The 23,278-nt window shown below is 40.0% G+C and overlaps 2 protein-coding genes across 3 annotated transcripts; both read left to right on the plus strand.

Annotated features, from left to right (window-relative positions):
• Positions 1–253: 253 nt before the first annotated feature.
• On the plus strand, positions 254–6,260 carry ess2 (ess-2 splicing factor homolog). Its single transcript, XM_061061396.1, has 10 exons — positions 254–633; positions 3,243–3,411; positions 3,532–3,615; positions 3,777–3,946; positions 4,140–4,257; positions 4,392–4,525; positions 4,687–4,789; positions 4,929–5,038; positions 5,128–5,243; positions 5,418–6,260. Exons 1-10 carry the CDS (start codon positions 487–489, stop codon positions 5,695–5,697), a joined length of 1,431 nt encoding a protein of 476 aa, XP_060917379.1. The 5' UTR covers positions 254–486; the 3' UTR covers positions 5,698–6,260.
• A 1,137-nt stretch (positions 6,261–7,397) lies between these two features.
• dgcr2 (DiGeorge syndrome critical region gene 2) lies at positions 7,398–23,194 on the plus strand. 2 transcript variants are annotated; one of them, XM_061061799.1, is made up of 11 exons: positions 7,398–7,791; positions 14,260–14,292; positions 16,274–16,396; positions 18,463–18,549; positions 18,658–18,868; positions 19,252–19,328; positions 19,412–19,594; positions 19,683–19,886; positions 20,256–20,408; positions 20,753–20,989; positions 21,080–23,194. In XM_061061799.1, exons 1-11 carry the CDS (start codon positions 7,710–7,712, stop codon positions 21,304–21,306), a joined length of 1,617 nt encoding a protein of 538 aa, XP_060917782.1. In that variant the 5' UTR covers positions 7,398–7,709; the 3' UTR covers positions 21,307–23,194. The 2 variants fall into 2 exon arrangements, with proteins under 2 accessions (XP_060917782.1, XP_060917783.1); XM_061061800.1 differs by lacking the exon at positions 14,260–14,292 and having other exon boundaries at positions 7,400–7,791.
• The last annotated feature ends 84 nt before the right edge of the window (positions 23,195–23,278 follow it).

The raw sequence follows: 23,278 nt of genomic DNA on the forward strand, positions 1-23,278 counted from the left end.
GATGACAGCAATGCAACGTCTTGGATGCCAGCTGCCATTAAAACAAAAAGAAGATGAAGGAACTTCCCAACCACCACTTGATTGAAAATTCTTCATGCCACACAATCCTACTCAAGAATTTAAAGTGATGTTTTGTAGAATGATATAGTTTCTATCTGCCTGTGGAGGGCAGTAATACGCCTAGATGCAGTCTAAACTTCCGGAATATACACAAGAAGAAGAAGGAGAAGGAACGACCATGCGAGGACGTAAACTTCCGGTGACGTAAACACGGTTATTCTCTCTACGCACTACGTTGTTTTTACGGTGTGCTAAAGTTAGCTTACAGCAGTTTGTTGGTGTGTTGGCGGCGTTCACACTTAAATGATGCACGTCTGATATACTAACCTGTGTTTTCGAGTAAAAAAGGCCTCGGTTCGGTTCTTGTCGGTGTCGGTAAAAGGCGAATCTTTAGCAGTTAGCTTAAAAAGGCTAACCGACTCCACAATGGAGGGCAGCGCCAGTGTGAGGAGATCTCTGTCCGGGACACTTGTTCCTGTGGCGGTCACAACGGTGGCTGTCTTACCCCAACCCGAAGAGACAGGCAAGGGGAAGCCGCAGAGAAAGGTCCTTGATGAAGAGGAGTACATTGAGGTAGTTATATGACTTTGACTGTCAGACAAAACCAGTGTGTGGGTGTGTTAGCATGGTGAATACTAGAAAACAAACACTTCACAGGCTTTATTAATCAGCTTAGTAAACATAACTTAGAAGTTGATTTGTGTGATAATAACGTAGTTAACGTGAGATCATTAAATGTCCATCATTTTTTAAAAAGAGGACTTTAGGTTACATTATGGACAACAGGTACATCACCTCCTGTTCACAATACTATAAAAAACACACTAGGCCTATATTTTATTCAAGGAGAAAAAACCCAAATTGTTTTAAAGGTTTAAAAATTATTAAGAATTGATTTCTGGTAAATATCTGGTGCCTTAGTTCTGGTATATTTACATGCACCTTATTAACTTATCATTTAGTATTTGCCTACTTGCATATAGCTCTGTATATATATATATTTATTTCTTGTCTACTGCATATAGTTCTGTTTACATCTGGTCACTACTGCATATAGTTCTGTTTACATCTGGTCACTACTGCATATAATTCTGTTTACATCTGGTCACTACTGCATATAGTTCTGTTTACATCTGGTCACTACTACACATAGTTCTGATTACATCTGGTCACTTACTACACATAGTTCTGTTTACATCTGGTCACTACTACACATAGTTCTGTTTACATCTGGTCACTACTGCACATAGTTCTGGTTACATCTGTTTACATCTGGTCACTACTGCACATAGTTCTGGTTACATCTGGTCACTACTGCACATAGTTCTGGTTACACCTGTTTACATCTGGTCACTACTGCACATAGTTCTGGTTACATCTGGTCACTACTACACATAGTTCTGTTTACATCTGGTCACTACTGCACATAGTTCTGTTTACATCTGGTCACTACTACACATAGTTCTGTTTACATCTGGTCACTACTGCACATAGTTCTGTTTACATCTGGTCACTACTACACATAGTTCTGTTTACATCTGGTCACTACTGCACATAGTTCTGTTTACATCTGGTCACTACTGCACATAGTTCTGTTTACATCTGGTCACTTACTACACATAGTTCTGTTTACATCTGGTCACTACTACACATAGTTCTGTTTACATCTGGTCACTACTGCACATAGTTCTGGTTACATCTGTTTACATCTGGTCACTACTGCACATAGTTCTGGTTACATCTGGTCACTACTGCACATAGTTCTGGTTACACCTGTTTACATCTGGTCACTACTGCACATAGTTCTGGTTACATCTGGTCACTACTGCACATAGTTCTGGTTACATCTGGTCACTACTACACATAGTTCTGTTTACATCTGGTCACTACTGCACATAGTTCTGGTTACATCTGGTCACTACTGCACATAGTTCTGTTTACATCTGGTCACTACTACACATAGTTCTGTTTACATCTGGTCACTACTGCACATAGTTCTGTTTACATCTGGTCACTACTACACATAGTTCTGTTTACATCTGGTCACTACTACATATAGTTCTGTTTACATCTGGTCACTACTACACATAGTTCTGTTTACATCTGGTCACTACTGCACATAGTTCTGGTTACATCTGGTCACTACTGCACATAGTTCTGTTTACATCTGGTCACTACTACACATAGTTCTGTTTACATCTGGTCACTACTGCACATAGTTCTGTTTACATCTGGTCACTACTACACATAGTTCTGTTTACATCTGGTCACTACTACATATAGTTCTGTTTACATCTGGTCACTACTGCACATAGTTCTGTTTACATCTGGTCACTACTACACATAGTTCTGTTTACATCTGGTCACTACTGCACATAGTTCTGTTTACATCTGGTCACTACTACACATAGTTCTGTTTACATCTGGTCACTACTGCACATAGTTCTGTTTACATCTGGTCACTACTGCACATAGTTCTGTTTACATCTGGTCACTACTGCACATAGTTCTGTTTACATCTGGTCACTACTACACATAGTTCTGTTTACATCTGGTCACTACTACACATAGTTCTGTTTACATCTGGTCACTACTGCACATAGTTCTGTTTACATCTGGTCACTACTGCACATAGTTCTGTTTACATCTGGTCACTACTGCACATAGTTCTGTTTACATCTGTTTACATCTGGTCACTACTGCACATAGTTCTGTTTACATCTGGTCACTACTACATATAGTTCTGTTTACATCTGGTCACTACTACACATAGTTCTGTTTACATCTGGTCACTACTGCACATAGTTCTGTTTACATCTGGTCACTACTACACATAGTTCTGTTTACATCTGGTCACTACTGCACATAGTTCTGTTTACATCTGGTCACTACTGCACATAGTTCTGTTTACATCTGGTCACTACTGCATATAGTTCTGTTTACATCTGGTCACTACTGCATATAGTTCTGTTTACATCTGGTCACTACTACACATAGTTCTGTTTACATCTGGTCACTACTGCATATAGTTCTGTTTACATCTGGTCACTACTGCATATAGTTCTGTTTACATCTGGTCACTACTGCACATAAATAAAGTTTTTTTGAATTGAATTGAAAAGAACATGTTGTCATCTTCCCTAAAATAAAGTCAACTCTAACTTCTTGTCCCATGTCAACAGAATTTAGAGAAGATCATCCAGAGGGATTTCTTCCCAGATGTAACTAAACTGCAAGCACAGAAGGACTATCTTGATGCAGAGGAAAATGGCGACTTGGGGAGAATGAGAGAGATTTCCATCCGATATGGATCGTCTTTGACTAAATCTACACCACGCTCTAATGCACCATGTGAGTACTGCTGTCACAAAATTACAATATACCATAAGAGATACAAATTGAATTAACCAAAAATGTAATCTGAATGTACTTTACACCCATTTTCTCCCCTTTGTTCTTTATGTACGTAAGATGTGACGCCAGCTAGCTTTGAGACGCCAGTGGGCCACGCAGGTTCTCCCTCCTCCACTATCGGCAATAAAGGTTTAGACGGAGGTAAGATCAAACAGAATGTTCTGAGCTTAATTATATCGCTTATATGAACTTGAAAATCTGTTCAAATACAAATTAAATCTTTTTCTCGGTAATATTCAAATAAGTATTCAATCAAATGGTAAACAGAAATGTAACCGGTAGTTTCTTTATTGTGTTTTCAGAAAGCAAAGATGATGACAAAGAAGAGAAAGAGCTGCCCTCTCTGGATCGTTTCCTTGCTAAAAACACCAGTGAAGATAATGCATCGTTCGAACAGATAATGGAACTGGCAAGTGACAAGGAGAAGATGAGGCATTCCTGGTTGTATGAGGCTGAGGCTGAATATAAACAGGTACGCATAAACAGAGCTTAAAGCACCAATTCAGTTCATAACTTCTGCATATGCTGCTTGAGGTACAGGTTAACTGATTGTAGAATTATTAATCAAATATTTGATGCATGTTTTGTGAGACAGGAAACCAGCTATTTATATATTGGAACCTAAGGACTACACTGAAAATATAAAAACTCAATTTTTTTTCCAGCGCCATGAAGAGAACCTCGCCTTACCATCGGTAGAGAAGGGGGCGCTTGAATGTGTCAAAGCTGGACTTGAGACATGGGAGTACAAAGCAAAGAATGCCTTGATGTATTATCCAGAGGGTAAGAACACCAAACTTGGATTCAATTTCTTAATTTTTCCTCGACTTAAATCCCTACTGAAGGCATGGAACTGATCATATTGTACTGTGAGAGATATATTCATTTGATATACATTTTTTGTTTTTATAAATCAGGTGTACCGGACGAAGATGATTTATTTAAGAAGCCGAGGGAGGTAATTCACAAGAACACGCGCTTTGCTGGAGACCCCTTCAGCAAGGCTCTCAACAAAAGTCAGATTCAGCAGGCTGCAGCCCTCAATGCACAGGTATGATTTACAAATACAGTTTTTTTTTAAGACATGAAGAAATGAGGAATGACGTTTAGTTGGAGTGCTTTCGGGCTTAAAGGTGTCTTGTGAATGAATAGTCTGAGCATCTTCTGTAAATGAATGTATTCTATAGCTGATGTATCTCATTGTCTATCCAGTTCAAACAGGGTAAAGTAGGCCCCGATGGGAAAGAGCTCATCCCTCATGAATCGCCAACAGTGAACGGATACGGTTTTGAAACAATGCCTTCTCCTGCCCCTGGTAAGTGGGTCTTTAAGTCTTCCTCAACATGGAAACAGCCCTGGGTCCGAGGAAGATCAAATGTTACCTTGATTGACTGATTCAACAGCTCTTCCTACATTTGGACCAAAATTTCTGAAAGCTGTTTCTGTCTCCTCAGGTGTATCTGAGTCGCCTCTAATGACCTGGGGAGAGATCGAGAGCACGCCGTTTCGTCTGGATGGATCCGACACCCCGTATGTCGAAAGGAATCATGGCCCTTCATTTAAGGTGCTGACCCTTTCAGTGCTATCTGCAGTGATTCGTTTATCGTTGGTTGTTTAATCATTTTGTTGCACTAAACGTGTTCTTTGTAAAAGATTCCAGAACCGGGAAGAAGAGAGAGGCTGGGTCTAAAGATGGCCAACGAAGCTGCTGCTAAAAACCGTGCAAAGAAACACGAAGCATTGCGAAAGGCTACAGAGAATCTCGCAAGGTAAAGCCACTTGATTACTTTTGCCTCTACACATGAATACAACTCTTGTCTTTAAAGAGGAAAGTATAGCTTCAGTTTTTAATTGTTTTTGGGCTACTAGCTGTTTTTTAACTTGTGTAATAAATGATTGGCATTATTTTAAACCAAGTGACTAAATCCAACTTTGTGTTGCAGTCTTACACCTAAAGGTCTAAGCCCCGCCCTCACCCCTGCCCTGCAGAGACTCGTAAATCGGACATCCAGTAAATACACTGACAAAGCACTACGAGCGAGTTACACGCCGTCGCCCTCGCATAGAGCCAACAGCTGCAAGTCTCCCTTCGGTGGCCCGTCCACCCCTTCAGGCACGCCAACGTCAAACAAAGCCAAGACGCCAAGCTCTCAGGACATCACATCACTCACAGACGATCTGCTGCAACTGCCCAAGAGACGAAAAGCCGCGGACTATTTCTAAGAACAAGTAGAAGATCTCTGTAGAAATTCTACAGAGCAGATTGAATATTTTTTAGAGGACTTGATTTTAAACTACAGACCCCTTTTTTTCTCAAACTATGAAACACACCTTTCAACTATGTGTCTGAAGAAATGTACAGAGGACTGAAGAAATCTCGTTTTATGGCTACTTGTTATGTTCTAAGTTTTCTTAGGATAAATGTAAAATTCAGTATCCACACTTTATTTAATCTTTTGTTTATTTTATTTTTTTTAAATGTATTTCTCCGCAGTGGAAGTTTTGATGGATGTTTGTACAGCCACTAACCAAACAGCTCATGCCTAGTTTTTATCTTTACAATAAAAATCCAGTAGCTGTTTCCAGGAAGCACACAGAAATAATATTTCAAAGCACAACATCCAATAGCTCATATCAGTTTTTGTCACTGCATAGACATAACTCATTGTTACATGTTTGGTGGCATTAAATCAGGCTTCCCCAACATTACACTTTTGTGTTCTTAAAAAATGTACATTTAAAGAGAAAACTGTAAATAATAAAAAAAAAAAAAAAAACACAAATTACATTTATACTGATTTCTGTTTATGACTTACAGAAACAAAGGACAAGCTCAGCATAAAGATTACTTCTGTAAAGTTATTTCTAACTCCTGAAACTGCTGCCTCGGACTTGGTGTCCAGAAAGTGAATAACGGCATATTGCAGATTTTAGCCAAAATCAACACAAACTTAAAATTCCTCACAGGAGCTTGAATTTATAGGTCAAGATGTTTACAGGCAGAACTGAATGGCTTGGAGCCAATATCTGTACAACCTTTTACTGAAATCTATGATTAAATAAGACATTCTCAGCCAAGATGTGTCTGCAAAAGATTAACTCACTGAATTACCTTTTCAATAGTTATGTTCTACTTCTTGCTGACACTAGAGCAAGTATAACTTAATAAGGGGTTCCCTTCTGGCTCTTTTATTGCTGAATGGTATTTGTTTTGAATAAATCAAAACAGATCCTTCAACTTGATCTCTTAGGGAGGGGTGCAGAAGTCAAAGGTCAGTGTTTTCATAACCAGGGATGTGGGTTAAACATACATCTGGCTGAGTCGAGGACAACACTCATCTAAGGTCCTACATGAGTACTACTAAGTGTACTCACATTTTAGCATAGTTAATCTTTAACACTTTTTTTTCTTGAAGAGAAAGTGTGTCATTCCACATCTAGTGGGCAGTATGTTGTACTCAAACCACTAATGTGTACGAAAAGTAAACCATGACATTTCCTAGACACGTGCTGTCTCACAAGGTCAAATAGGTCAGACTGTCCCAGTGAGGGAAGGCCATAAACATTGGTTAATGTGAATGTGGGCTCTTGAGATATTGCTGCATTCAATTGGCATTTCCAATAAATGGAATCAGTCTTCATCAAAGTCCTTTAATACGCGTAACTAACGGAACTTACACCACCCAGTGTGCCAGCAACTTGCATACTGCTGTGAAGATTGAAACAGTCTGTTGACATCCGCTCAGTACAGCCACAGTGCTAATATTTTGGGTGAGACTCATCACGTAATAATCTCAAAAGGACAAACGCACTGGTTTATCGTGTGTCACGCCGAGCGTAATCCACTAAACTCCGCCCCCCCCGACGGCTCCTCCAGCTGATATCCGGTGTGTTCCATGTTTGGGATTGTTGGATTGTTGTGATGGGGAGGCCGCAGCCATCTTGGATCAGCGCCGCTCTCCACACCGAGCAGCGGGAGAGGACGGGCGACGTTAACGGGAAGAGCCAGCGAGCTAACGTTAGCTACTCGGGGCAGATTAACAACAAATCTGTGTCGCTGAATATGTCTTTCGACACACGGTGTTTATCTCTCTTAAATTGCGCTTCGAGTGCATAGAAATGGGTACAAAGTGCGCTGAGTGGTTAACGTTATAAATCCGGAGAGGGCGGCGACAGATCCTCGGTATATCTTTTAACATTTCTTGAATAGAGGAGTTACTATGAATGGAGGATAAATGTTGCCAAAGGCTGACAGCAGCAGTTTCGTCCTCTTCTCTCTTCTCTTCGTCCTCACGGTAACGGACCCACCACGGACAGGTAAATACATCTACATTTGTGTTTTTTGCGTCTTTGCGTACATTCCCGAGGGCACGTCTCTCTGAAGAGGGGGGGAAACAGAGATTACAGCTGGAAGCAGAAAGCGGCAGGTCAGGCGGAAGGGCCTGCTAGATAAAGAGCAGGACTGTGTGCTAATACTGGACCGTGTGCGTTGCTTTCTTAGTGTCTGCCACTTTAGCAGGAAATGTATTTTTAAGTGGGGCGTACTTTAACCATTTTTTTTTTTTTGCTGCCATTGAACAACAAACACTTGAATAAATACAGCCAAATATCAATGTTAAATAATAATGTAACACTTTATGGACACGGCTGTAAGGGGAAATTATGCTTCCATTAATTATCCTGACACACATTTGGTGCACAAAGGTGTCTTTCTTAGCTCATGTTGAATGAGAAAAAAAAAAAAGGTGTGCAAACATTTGAATCCCCCCCCCCCCCCCCCCCCCCCCTCAGTGTCTGCTGAACTGTGGAGTTTTCATTTGAAATGCATGTTAAGAGATGCATGCTCCTGCATCACTAATGCTGCCTCACTTTGACTCACGCTGAAACACACCAGCAGAAGACGACAGTCGTTTCATTTTTTTTATCACACTATCTGTGTGATTTGATAAGTAAATGCTTTGGGACCACTTGACCCTAAAAATCGGTAAATGGTGATTCAATTTAATTTACTATTTATATCTCCCACATTAAACTCTTTTTGTCCTGTGCCACATATACTGCAGGCAACTTATAACATAACCATACAAAACCCCTCACAAGGGAAAACCCTGTTAGTGCTTAAAATAGCAGCAGCGTACGGGCACACTGAAGTCCACTTCAGGTAATTGTCTTTGACACAAAATGCCAGTGTTATATGAACCAAACAAGGACATTATTTTACCTAATTTGTCTCAATTGGAAGCTTGTACCCGTGCTGTGAATGCAAATGCTTCCAGAGCTCTTTTCTGGACACATTTTAAGCAGCAGGAGGACAAACGCGTCTTGGGATCCTGACAATCGTGTGGATAGGACGAAACTGTTATCAATTCAAGTCATGGATAAACACACTATTGTTTGGCTTAATCCAAAGAAGCAGCAAGAATCCTGCCCAGAAAATGCATTACACACAGCACCACATCCCTCCTATTGTTTATTTGTCTAGAGGTTTGGTTCTTAAGCTGACATTAAGTTCATATCAGGGTGCACGCTGAGGTTAATTTGTACTTAATTGCACAATGAAATCAACTGTTATCAGTTATCTTCCCAGTGGTTGAGTCATTATTTAATCTTGTGTTAAAGAGTGGCACAGGTTTTGTTATAAACTCAAACATTAGGCTTACACTGTTGTTTTATAGAGCATCGTGCTGGTGCACATGGACGCTCAGGCCTCCAAAACCTTGATGCCCACATGGCACTCACCTTAAAATAATCCAGTTTACTCGAACATAATTCACTTTTTAAAAACCAGGCAGCTGTGAACATGAAACACTTCTTGCACACAGGTAAGCTCGCAGCATCTCACAAAGTCTTTCAGTATGACTTGACAAAGGTACCTGCATCATCACACTATCATTTCAGACGTTCTCTGAAGCTTTAGGAGTTGGTATCAAGTCACCCAACAGACTGCATCTGGCCTTGATAAATTCCGGACTTTTACAATTGGCTTACCTGATTTCCACACTTGTTCCACATCATGTTGTATCGCGCAAGCTAGGTGTCTCCTAACAGGTGAAGATTGAATTCAGCTGTAGATGGCAATATATATTTGTACAGACTCGCTCTTTGGTGATAACTTTCACAGTTTTGTACAACTCGGTCGTGAAACTTACCAGTGTGCAGTGAAGTTGCAGGCGTACACTCTCCATGCAGGGAAGGAGGTTGTGCATTTACTCCAAAATATGAATAGAATCTTTTCGATTACCAATTTTCAGATGCTTATTAAAATAATATGTAATAGCAGTACTGTGGTATTAAACACAGTGTTGTAGAAGTATTCAAAACATGTATTAATGGATAGAAGTGGATACAAACACACATTACAAGGCAGTGCAATGGCATCACTGATAGCTCATATTTATGTCCTTTGGTGACTACCAATCTACAATGACATGTCTGTAGGTGGATAGTACACCTTTTATACTGTGGTTGTTTTTGAAACCACCTACTATACTAGTAGCACATACTGATTTGGCCAAAATGCAGTATGCAATCAAATGTGAGATCCGCAGTAAGCCAAAGATATCTTGTCATCAGACCACCAATGATCTTTTCCGATTCTCCAAATTCTGAAAATCAAAATGAACAACTTGTCAGTTTTTTTCAGACCATAAATGGACGCTACTCTGTAGCGGCGTTTGCCGTCAGCTGGACTGTTGTTTACTTCCACATTCCAAGACTGGGAACTAGTTTAGCTGAGCCTGTCTGTCAAACTGCAAAATTACTACACATTATGTTGATAATAGTATACGTACTATGTATGTATTTGAACTCTCAGCTGCATTTACAGCTACTCCTGTGAAGTTGGACGTTGGAATTGTAAATAAAATTTAGATCCAGTGTTCAGATTTCATAAAAAGCAACATTTTTCATCTCATATTTGCATATGGTGTTTTGACAGCTTTCCTTAAATAAAAAAGCAGTATTTTATAACTTTGATTACTGTATATTAAAATGTAGTGAATCATACACTTTCATTGGGATTTGTGTTTTAGCACCACATTCTTGACAACATTGCCCTGTTTTAAGATGAGACTGCACAGCAGACACAGGTCACCGAAAGGCCACCAACCTCAGGCTATACTGATCTACTTCAAATACTGTGAAGCACCAGACAAAGTAGCACTGTCTGGTTGGACTCCTAAAGTGCAGACATACCAGGGACTCCAGAGACTGAAACACTCCATATTTACAGACATAAAGAGGAACTACCAGTCTGCTGAACTTTCTGTGGGGTTTATAAACACTAGCAGCTGAGTCCACGAGTTCTCCATCAGATGATTGACAAGTCTACGGTTAACTTGCAGTGACCCAAATGTGTTGAACATGAAATACAGCCAGAACTTCTCACAGTGATGTTATTGAATTACTTTTTTTTTTTTCCAGTTTGTAAGTTATTGGGTTTCAGCAGAAGAGGAGAAACCCTCCAACAGTGACAGTTTTTTGGTCTTGATCAGCAGTTCAAAGAATGCAGAGTTATCATTTCCTGTTACAGAAGTGAGTGCAACAGCACCGACCTTCAACATATTTATGTCACCGGAAGAATGAGACTTTTGAGCTTCACGCCTGAAACATTTCTGCAGCCTCTTGCTCATGCTCCTACTCCTGTCCTGTAGTGTAGAGCAGTGTGTAAGTGTAAGTGAAGGGAATGGAAATGTTGAGAGGAGAATACTGACAGTGTGACAGAGCCGAGAGGTCTCAGTCAGGCTTAATAAATGTATGACAGCAGAAAGTTGTGTACTAGCACACGGATAGTGCTTAATTTTCAGCAGGTCAGGGTCATTGTTTGTTTTAGTTTTTGATTCCTGGAACACATTAAATACAGAAATAAATTGCTAAGAATTGATTACATTATTGTTTTTCTCAGACTATGTACTACTGATCCAATTCTTGGAAACCAGTTATGAGTGGCACATTAATTTCCAACCCCCAAACTGCTTTTTTACGTAACCAAACGGGCCTTGTTTTTAGCATGGAGGGCCTTCACCCACACTGTAAAGAGACATGTATTGGTTTTAAATGTAAGCTGGCTGAACAAATAACAAATGAATGCCCATAGCCACTCTTTGCTTTTAACACGGAGCCTCAGAGATGAAGCAGCGTTTTCACAGGGCCGGTTGACTGTGCTGATACTTCAGTAGCACTGAGTCAGGGCAGTCTCATAGTCTTTATTGTATTTTCCTCTGGGTTATGTAAGAGATGCAGAGGCTTTCATTTCTCTGAGTAGCCGGCATTCACTCATTTCTAGACAACATTTAATGCTTGTGGGAGGAATAGCTTCAATACGAGATGATATAATCATGTTTTTTTTTTTTCCATGGCCTTGGTATAGAAAAGTCTCAATTATTTTTCAACCCATTACGAAGCAAATTCACAGCCTGCATGTCAAACCTACTGAGCATCAGGCATTCTGTCTGTCATTGGAGGGCTTCTAGCCCGTCCAAAATCAAAACCTCCAAACCAAGTATCTTTACTAAAAATATCTCCCTTATGAAATCCTCCCCAAACCAGAAGGGACAGAAGAGCTTTCAGGCAGCTGCAGACCACAGTCCTTTCAGATATACTCCATCCCATTCAGCAGGCAGTTCAGATCATTACTAGGGACATGTACTCCCTATTGAAGTTGTTATAGATGGAGGCTTTTCTTGCTTACACCATGTAATATCTGATAACCCCAAAGTTAGGGGCCAGTGGTAGCTGAATAAATTCTACTTTTGAAGATTTCTCCTGCAGTACTTCTCAGGAAGAATGAATACTGATGAAGACTGTTCAGACAGCAAAGCAGCTTTATTCAAACCACAGGCAGCAGAAAGCACAAATCAAGCGTGAATTTTTTGGTCAAGAGCTCATGCAGAGACAGCTTGAAAAGTGTAGTCAGCTATATTTTAAATACACGACCCCAGCTGGATTTGGCTCTGCATTTGTTGCATCCCTTAGCAGTTTGTACCTTCAAGGAAAAAGCTCTGGATTTCTTCCGATGAAGTTGTTCACGGCTCATAAACAAAGCGTTATTCTTCATGGGAATTTGGAAGAAGCATAAAGTTTGTTATTTTCACATAACTTTAAAATGCCTAAAAGCAATAAAAACTCAATCTTTGAGAACCATGCACACGTTTTAACCTAGTCTATCCACAGCCAGATATTCTGTCTAAACATTAAGCATTAATTATTAACATCACACATCCTCTCTAATGTGTTTGGATACACAGCCTCTAATGTTATCCATCAGTTTGACACATATTCAGGCTCATTGGGACTAATGAGAATGGATCCTGCCCCAGGAGAGCCACAGGCCTGTAATGCATCTCAATCCACTTAGCATTAACTAAGACAAGGTGACGTCTGCTCTTGGCAGAGCGAAGAAGACCTGTTTTGAGGTCATCCTTATTAGATAGGTCAACTTCTTTTCAAGTGAGGCTTCATTTGCATGTTTTTATCTTGCTGTGTCTTTTACAGACAACAACTCCACACTTCAGTCCACTGAGGCAATTGTTCGGGCCTTCAGCAAAAAATGTATGATGTTCAGGTGGTTAGCTGGTTTTGATTGTAAACGAAACAGGGTTCTAAATGGAGCGGAAACACAGGGTAACTTACAATACAGTATGATATGAATTGATACATGGCCCATGCGTGTATCGCAAAACAATCGTAATTTTTGATGCTGTTTGACTTTATTGCCTGTCTTCATCTTCTTCTTTTATCCCATTGTTTTCTTCTTCTTTGGCATATTAACTTTAGCTCCCTTTACCTTCATTCATTTCTCAAGTGTCAGTGTGAGGAGTCAGGAAGTGGTGAGTCAAAATTGGCTGGGGACTCTGCTTAGGGCTTTGCTTTTTTTATATTAAAATATTGATTTTTGGCAACAGCGGTTTGATGATTGCATCAAACAAGTCAGGACAATGATATATTGCTGTTTCAATATTTTGTCCCCACTTACCCTTACTCTTTCATATTTTATGAACCTACATCAGGACTAGTAAGCAGGAGGTTGTACAAAATGAGGTCAGACTTGCTGATGAAAGTTGGTTGTGACCTTTTTTTGTTACAGTAAATATAAAAAGATTACCTCTAACATTATGTAAGATTCCTGGTTTTTGAAAGTAATAATAAATCATTGTGTTTTCTGGGTTCAAATAGTTTTGTAATTCTCACTGCAGTTGAGTGGTTTTCTTAAGACAAAGCTGTTGTTGAGGCTTTACGGGGGTTGTAAATAAGAAAACCTTCAATACGATCTGGTTGTGAAAAGTAAGTCTTTCCTGAGAGCCTCTCCAAGCAACATGCCCACTTTTTATTTTATTTTATTTAGTTCAGAGGAATCATCAACTTGTGAAGAAGTCTGAACTTAAGTACAAGCAAAGGCATGTTTTTAATCACCGTCTAGTCTACACCATGTAGGTGGTGGTACTGTAAGACTGTCACCTGGCTTGTTGGTACACACATGGAACAATAGTCCCTTGAAATAGCTCCTGGCCTTGTTTTTGTTTTTTTTTCTAAGTAAAAATAGTGCAGCCATTTTTGTCAGGTGAATGGGTGGTCCAGCTCCATTGTAGGCAAACACAACCACCTGTATCCAAGAAACAGATGGTAGGGTGTATATGGACCCACTACTGGGCAAGCAACTGGGGGAATCGGGGAGCCCTGCCAAATACCAGAGAACTGTTAACAGTGTACATAATAGATTTCCTTATAGGGGAACATACTAAGCAGAACAAACAGGATGGTCACTGTTATTGTTTCTATTCTTTTCAGGTCCACGGGTAGCTCTGGCAAGATTATTGTCAGGTAAGCAAGCAGTGTTTGTGTTAGCATAGTGGCTGTGTCTAGTGGTTTTATTACGTTATATTAGCAGTTCCTTCAGTTTGAACCCTGATCTTTAAATACTTAAACATGGCGAACCTGCCTTTTAAAAACTTTCAGCTGTTTTATTCTTTACATTTCTTTACTTTTACAAGTTGTTAAAATAGAACAAAAGTAATCCCCTATTCTTCTGTAAACATAGACATTGCTGGGACCTTCTTGAGTTTGCTTATAGACCTTTAATCACATGATCGAATCAGGACACATGCAGCTCTGATGCTGAAGCGTCCCTTATGTTGATCACATGCAGTATGGAGACCCACTTAGTGCAGACGGTGATGCTGACGGATACAAAGAAGACAAAAAGCCCATAGAAAAATGTTACGTGTGTGTGTGTGTGTGTGTCTGCTGGAGGTCTAAATGAGGCTCCTTCTCGCCTCATGCTGTCATAACTGAAATGTTGCTCAATGACAACTTTACAATAGATTCTGTTCTCTTCAAAGTGGTCGGAGTCTTCTGAATATGTATTATTCTCTGAGAGGATCTATGCTTTCAGTTATCAAGTCCTGAGGCTTTTTTTTGTCTTCTTTTCTACGGCTTCAATGTTTGTTTCGTCCAACTTGACTTTCTCAGTGTGTTGTATCTGTCAGTGAGCGGCCTGGTTGACAGATATTGCATTTATATTTTAAAGTAGTGTTCTTCTGTGTCATTTGATTGAACTCACGAGAAACCATCAGGACAAACTTAAAAAAAATCTGTCCATTTATTAAGATTGTCAAACATGTAAAAACTTTGATACCACATGTAGTATAACGATGAATTATCTGTTATTTTAATGATTAATAGTATCAAAAAGAATAGGTTGAAAGAAAACTACATCTTCAGTGATATTTTAAACTAAAGCAGCCATGGCAGAAAGGGAGAGCAACAGTGGTTCATTCAAATCCACAGCTCGGCAAATCCTGACGTTTCTCCAGTCGTTTTAGCGTCTCATAAAGATGCAAAGGTTAATTGTATGACCCTCACAAACACAGAGAGCAGGGGGGGGGGGGTTACAACTGTGTAAATGACAGAGATACAAACATTTGTGAAATTTAGAAACAGTAACTTTTTAGTTCACTGGCAATCTTTTGTGATGCAAAGAAGAAATAACCCATTATTAGTGACTTCTTTTTTTGCCATGATATCGACACAGGTACCGATATTATTTTATTTTTTCATATCATTTGGACGTTTAAAACTGGTATCATGACAAGCCTAGTGTGTATATTATAGTTATTATGATGCATGTTGTTCCACACCAGAGCAGATTCCCATACTTGAAAATCAAACTTTTTCCTGTGTTGATGTGACATTATTGTTGACAATGCTACACTGCCTGTCTCAAGTTACACCCTTGGAAAACATGGCCACATACATACACACATAAACATGCCATGTAACTGTCTTTTATGTATTTTATTTTGCTAAGTCATAACTGAGAAGATAATGAATTACAAAGATGGAGCTTTTTGAGACATTTCACCATTCTGCGTTTGCTGAACATTGTTTGAGTGACGTGATATTTGACATCAAACTATTTGTTTTGATTAATGGGCCTGTTTGTACTCAAGAGGAAGATACTTTTTTATTATGCTCCTGTTACTAACCTTGTAAATGATGAACACTCATAGATTCTTTGCTGAAAAACAGCCATGCTGAGAAAACATTAGTGACATATTCTGTCTGCAGCATCTTATAGCATGAAGTGATTTTAGCTCTGACTAACTCTATACTGACACCACATTGTTGTTTCTTATTATTGTTCCATCCGAAGTCAACTGAATAGCTTACATTGAAATTGGAACAACTCTAGGACTCAACTTGTCCACTGCTTGACTCTAATTCTGAACGTGTTTTTTCTTGTTTGGGAAAGGGCTCCGTTTTGTGCAGGTTTGACCACGCAAACTCTCTTGTTGTGTTACAGAGCAGCGCTGCAGCCCCGGGCAGTTCGCCTGCCGCAGTGGGAAGATGCAGTGTATCCCGATGTCCTGGCAGTGTGACGGCTGGACAGCGTGCGAGGACAAGAGTGATGAGATGGACTGTCCTCGTGAGTTTTGCTCACTTGAGCCTTTTTGACACCCACTCTGTTACCTAACAATCAGAAGATTTCGGCAAAGAATAGCAAAAACAAAAAACTTCTACACACGCACAAACCAACCACACGTGGACATCTCTTATTACTGGTTTGAACGCCCTAAGCATGAATTAGAGAAAAAAAACTGATGTCCAATTGAGCAATATTCAGCGATGCTCAGTGAGGCATGTGGACATCATATGAACCAAGGAATGGCCTTAAAACATTTGCACAGTAAAACCCTCAAACTCAATTCAATCCAGATGATTTGTTTAACCACAAGGCTTAGACGTGATGTTAGTCGGCTGATATCCACCACAGTAAATCCATCAGCTCCTGACTGATAGCATCAGATGGCAGAGGGAGGCAGAGTTAAATTCTGAGTGGCTGCACATGTGTCTCTGTTTTTGTTTACTGCTTGTTGATCTCTTCAAAACACAGCAGCAATGTTGCAGCAGCGGTTAATCCTTTTGACCGAAATCCTTTTGTTTTCCGCTCTTAAACCCAGAGAGACCTTATCCCCAGATTTCTGACTGCATAATAGGAATTATTGAAAGGATTGAGTTCAGCATGTGACCCCGGTACAGAAGTGGTAATGCTTACTTTTGTGGAAATGCTGCTGGCATGTTAACAACACTGTATCCTGATTGAACTTTCACAGTGGGCTGTGTTCATCAAAACACATTTTTTTTAAACATGCATTAAAGGAAGGAAATGGGAACAGCACTGGAAGCGTGTTTATTGAACAATATAATGTAATTAACTACAAATCTATGTATAGGCTTCTCAAATAAGGCTCTCGTGCCATGATTTGTCCTCTTCCTTATGTTCTAAGTGGCTGTAGCATCGTACAGAATGAAATAAAAAACCCAACAATCAACGTCATGCCTCAGTGAGGGTTCATTTTAAGCTAGATTAACAGAATGCATGGAAATCAGTGTTCCAGGATGGGATTAGCTCTTTCTTGAATTGAATACAGTCAAAGGTTGAGCGATCTGTCTCACTAACACCAGCAAAACACTACAAAAGGAAAGTGCTCAATCATGTAAACTCAGTGCAGGTTGAAGAGGAGAAGGTTGAAGCTGTTATATGGATAACTAACTAGCAACAAACATATAGCAGACTCTACAAATATTAACCAGCCTGCAAAAAAAGACACTTGTTACCATAACGGTTGTGTCTGAACGCAAGTAATGCAATTTAAAGTTGAAATAACAACAGAATGTTTAAAAAACATGTGCTTGATGTTACAGATTCACAACATTGAATTTGGGGAGCAGTGATTGTTTTTTTCCCCTTTTTATATCCAAAGTGAAGGGAACTTCTGATATACCAGGTTTTAATTTCATGGAAACATCAAGTGAACAATTAGTTTACTTTATTTTATCAGCTTAGTGTCCTCTGAAAATCACTTGAAGTTTAAGCGATCAGCATGTGAGTAAGAATACATATCTTCTGTTCCTTTTTCTTATGCTGAGATGTCTGACTTCTAAGTGATGCTGTAAACTGAGAAACTCAAGTTTCCAAAGTTAGTGAGGTTGTATTGTTGGCTTGTTAAGATACAGTAGATGACATTTCAGAATATAAACCGTGCAGTCATTAGTAACTGGGTGATTATCAATATTTTAATTGTTACTTCATGTATTGGATTAATTCTCAGACTCCTTATAATAAAGTGTAGAATTTTCGTTATGTACACAATGCTGGATTTTAGATTCAAACGGGCTTTTATAACATTTAAAAAAGGATACTAACGTGTGTGCTAGAATGTAAACTGGTTCTGCTGTTATCATCTTATCAGCATCTACAACCTTGACATTTTGGTGATGCAGACAGAAACTGTAAGAGCCCTAGAAATGTACCAGGAGGAATGCCATTAGTAGACCATACAGTCTGTGGACCTTTTTTAAATGTAAACTTGTATCTTATTGGTTTTATTTTAATCAAAAAGGCTTTTGTGCACATATAATTTAGACTTGAAGGAAGTAAAAAAAAAAATCACACATGTTGACCTAGAGTCTTTTTTTTTTTTTTTGCAGCTATAAAGGAGGAGAGGTTTCGTTTTGGTAACGGATATGACCAGGTAGAAGACGTCATAGGTGTGGCTCAGCCTGTGCGCTTCAACAGTAAGAATCTCGTTTTATTTTGGCTGCTTATAAAGTCTTTGAATCTGCATTATAACCCAGGTTTTATCACGCCACAATCCTGAAACTGTTATTTTGTTCTGTCTACAGAGAAATGCCCCAGTGGGTGGCACCACTACGAGAAGACGGCCAGCTGCTACAAAGTGTACCTGAGGAACGAGAACTACTGGCAGGCCGTGGATACTTGTCAGAAAGTCAACGGCTCTTTGGCCACATTTGGTACCAACGAGGAGCTGCAGTTCATACTGAAGATCGAGGTGGATTTTGATGACAAAGTCTGTGAGCGCAGAGACCAGTGCAAGTAAGTTTTTACTCTATTAATGTTTGAAGCTTCTGATGGTTAACAAGGTCTGATTTACTTAAGTGCATTTTTTTATTTTGTTTCAAAATTCTTCTCACAAAAACAAACACTTTTAAATGACTGTTAAGAGTGCTGCTCTTTCTTTGGTTGTTTATTTACCATTCATTTACAGAGAAAAGCTGATTTGTTTTATTTTTATTATTAAACCTATATTTGACCGTGGCTGACATATTTTGTTAGCATAAAATAACATGTACTTATTTCGGGCTCTGCTGTGGGGTAATGACAGTGCTCTGTTATGTGTTGCAGGCCCTCTAGTGGCCAATTGTGGTAGTTAAGTGTAGGGGTTTCATAAGTTAAACATTTTGGTGATTTGCTTTCAGGTTTTGGGTGGGGTACCAGTATGTGATCACCAATCAGAACAACTCCCTGGAGGGCCGCTGGGAGGTGGCATACAAAGGTATTTATCTGCTCCTTTAGAAGCTCATATGTTCTTCATCAATCATTGAAATGTTTGAAGATTGTCTTTTTTTCTCTCATCAGGGTCGATGCAGGTGTTTCTGCCACCTGAGGGTCTAACCAATTTTGGGGAGGCGTCTCCCACTCAAGACAACGTCTTCTGTGCCCAGCTGCAGCGCTTTCAAATTAAAAGCATGAATGAACGAGGCCTGCACAGCTGGCACGCTGAGAACTGTTATAAGAAGTTTCCCTTTCTCTGCAAGAGGAGTGAGTGCTGAAATTTGAATTTGAAAATCGATCTGAAATGTTCCTGTCATTTTCTGAACTATATATTGATGTTATATGTCATTTGTAGGGCAAACGTGTGTGGATATTAAAGATAACGTCGTAAACGAGGGCTACTACTTCACGCCTAAGGGTGACGACCCGTGTCTGAGCTGCACATGTCACGACGGAGAGCCTGAGATGTGTGTGGCAGCTCTGTGTGAGCGTCCGCAGGGCTGCCAGCACTTCCGCAAGGATCCTAAAGAGTGCTGCAAGTTCACCTGCCTGGACCCAGGTACTGCCAGTCTGCCACGCCTCAATGATTAGAACCTTGCAAAAAAACGATTTGACATTTAAACATAAAGCCAATAGTTTGTGTAAGTTGCTGCAGAGATATTTACATGGAGGGATTTTCATGTCAGTGCTCTCGTTCCCACTTAATTTATGTTTTATTTTGGTTTACTTTCTTTTAGCCACGGCATATCATTTCACTGTCTGCAAAAAAAATCACATATACTTTATCGATTTTCTTACATTGAGCCATGAAGACAAATTCAATAAGCCTGCTCTCCTAAATATGCATCACTAATCAGATCACTTGATCAATTTGAACCCATGAGCATGAATTAGCTCACTGTTTTTGTCTCGTCCTTTCTCTCCTCAGATGGCAACAGTCTGTTCGACTCTATGGCCAGCGGGATGAGGCTGATCGTCAGCTGCATCTCATCCTTCCTCATCCTCTCGCTGCTGCTCTTCATGGTGCACAGACTCCGACAGCGGAGACGTGAACGCATCGAAACTCTGATTGGAGGAAACTGTGAGTGTTGGACACACACATCTCTCCAAACCATGATCTCTTGCTTATGTAATGAGGCTTTCTTATCATAATTAGTGTCAGTTCATTTGACTGCAGCAATTAATTTCGAGCCCTGTGATACACTGAGCTGCACTTATAGCAACATTTGAGAACCCTTTGTAGTTTTAGGATGTTAAAGAAAATACATTTTTTACTTTAGAACATTTATTTTAAAACCCTCTCCTTTTTCTTGCTAATTCAATTTGTCTGTTAATGAAAGTGTCCTCGTTTTGTGGATGTATTTTTGGTGCACTTCTGCACTGATTTTTCATCTTTGTGCCTGTTTTTTTTTTTTTTTTGCACAGTGCACCACTTTAACCTTGGAAGACGAGTCCCAGGCTTCGACTACGGCCCGGATGCCTTTGGCACAGGCCTCACTCCCCTGCATCTCTCTGATGACGGAGAGGGAGGCGCTTTCCATTTCCAAGAGCCTCCCCCACCGTATGCAGCCTACAAATACCCCGACATCCAGCACCCTGACGACCCCCCTCCTCCATACGAAGCCTCCATCAACCCAGACAGCCTACTCTACGTGGACCTAGGTACAAACTTGTTCCGTTTTTTTGTCGTACCTTTAATGTTTACAGAGTCACGCTCTGGTCTTCATGTCCTCTCTTTGATTTTTACTTCAGGACACAGTGGTGTTGCCTTGGTGCCAAGCCAGATGAACACCATGGTAGACGGGATGCATGCCGATATTCCCAACGCCTCCCGTCCTGTGTCAAACATGGCACCATCATCTCAGGAGCGAGAGGACTCCATAGATAGCAGCACCCTCCTTGTGGGGCCCGACACCCCGACAGATGGCCTCGTACCCGCCTCCATGCCAGCAGACGCCTCCCTCAGCACCGTGGTATAGGACTGTGGACTGACGATACAGAGCTGCATCGAGACATTACCTGCTGGTCGAGAAAGCCCGTGTGTGCACTCTGCAGCAGGAGAGGATGCAGCAGACTGTTGTGTAGTTAAAGCTTGTACAGACATACCAGAGGCAGCACATTTTTTTTAGAAGATACAACAAAGCCAGGACGCCCTCTCTCTGGAGAATCTTCTACAGTCGGCCTTCTGAGCGTTAGTTTTTTAAAGCTTCTGAAGGAGCAAAGAGGACCGTTTCTGTACAGAGAAAGTAAAACTATATCGAGGCGAAGAAGGCTGCGACCTTACTATTCACTTAGGGAAGCTTTTGAAACATCTCAGAGGTGTTCTGATTGGTCGGGAAGCCATGATGTAAATACCCCTCAGGTCTGTGCGGCTCAAATTTGTTATACCCGTGTGTCAGAGTCCAGCACAAGGCAAAGAATGATGGACGGACAGCGAAGCCAGCAATTGTTCCCTTTGCGTCTTTGTTAGCATCATAGTGTCTTTCAGACGGATCGGAATGGTCTCCAGGCTTCAATAACGTTTTCATCCAATCTGTCTCTCGGCATGTCCCAGATCACGATTTCTACTCGCTCATAAAAAAAAACCTCCTGTCCCTTCACTTTCTTATGAGTCTGTTACATGAAGCGGTCTTCCAGGTTTATAGCGCATATTTGAAGCAAAAGCTGTTTTGTAATAAAGAGGTTTAACCTTACAAGAAGGTACAGTTAGTTTCCTACTGCAGGATTTTTACTAGGTAATGCGAACACAAGGCATTGTGTGTCAAGGATTGTGGTGGTACTTATAAATATCGGAGTCTGGTATTGTGTTCTTTATGATTATAATGTATGACTGCAGGCTGTAATCTTGATAGTTTTATTGTCCACTGATCAGTGAGCAAGCGCGATTAAGTGCATGTGTGAAGATTAGGGGTTGATATCCCGCTAATGAATTTGACAAAAATCAATTTATTTACAGAAGTGTTACAATCATGAAGTTGTTGAATCATGAAAACAGTCCCGTTGTTGTTGCTTTATCATTAACTCTCCGCAGGATAGTTGTGTATTTGCTAACTGAACCATGTTTAGTGACTCAAAGCTCAATGTTTTGCACGTTCATCTCTTTATTAATTCAGGTTTTTTTTTTTTTTCCGTTTTTTTTGGAACTTTTGGAGATTAATCTGTCAGGTGTTACGTTTGGATGCTGCCCCTCCATCCCTGATGTGCTTATATGTGCGATTGTGTTTCCTCAGCTACTGATGAAGATAATGTCGCTGACTGTAGCTGTGAGTCTTTTTTCCTGTTTGGTGTTGTTGATGGGTCTGTTACTGTTCTGTTTATCAGTGGGTTCGCAGTAAAAAAAACGAAAAAAAAAAGTTGAAATAAAGAAAAGTGTCAAAATGTTTAGACCTCTGATATGATGACAATCATTTGATTCACTCAAAGATGAACTTTAAAAAGCCAGAAGAAGTGTTTGGAATAGAGTCGACCCACAACCACCAGCATTAAACAGCGTTTGATCTGCATAAAGAGCACCAGCTGAAAATGTGTCGCTATGACTGTGTACGTCTGTACTTCCTGTTTGAATGTACTGTATGTGTAGAAAACTCATTTTTTTGTGCTGAAACTTATTTTCCCCATTTTTTTTCCTTTTTTATTTTTTTATTTTTTGGCTTTGACAATCCACAGAGGATTATCCAACCAACAAAAACTCAAATAGTGGAAAAAAAAGTTTGCATGTGTGTATAGGAAGAAGATGGTGTTCTGGTTTGATTTTAATTTTCTTTACCCACCAGCTTTGTTTGGTTTTATTTTATTTTATTTTTTACTTTGGACCTGAGGTGCATGTTTATTTGTCGCTTGGCATGCTGAGAGAATTTTCTTTTAAAAGCAACATTTTAAACTCGACAGTCTGTCGTATATAGTAGGTTGAAATACTCCGTGTGCATCAAAGAATCCTGCCCATGACTGGAA

This window comes from Labrus mixtus, chromosome 17, assembly GCF_963584025.1.
Source record: "Labrus mixtus chromosome 17, fLabMix1.1, whole genome shotgun sequence".
Lineage (NCBI taxonomy): Eukaryota > Metazoa > Chordata > Actinopteri > Labriformes > Labridae > Labrus > Labrus mixtus.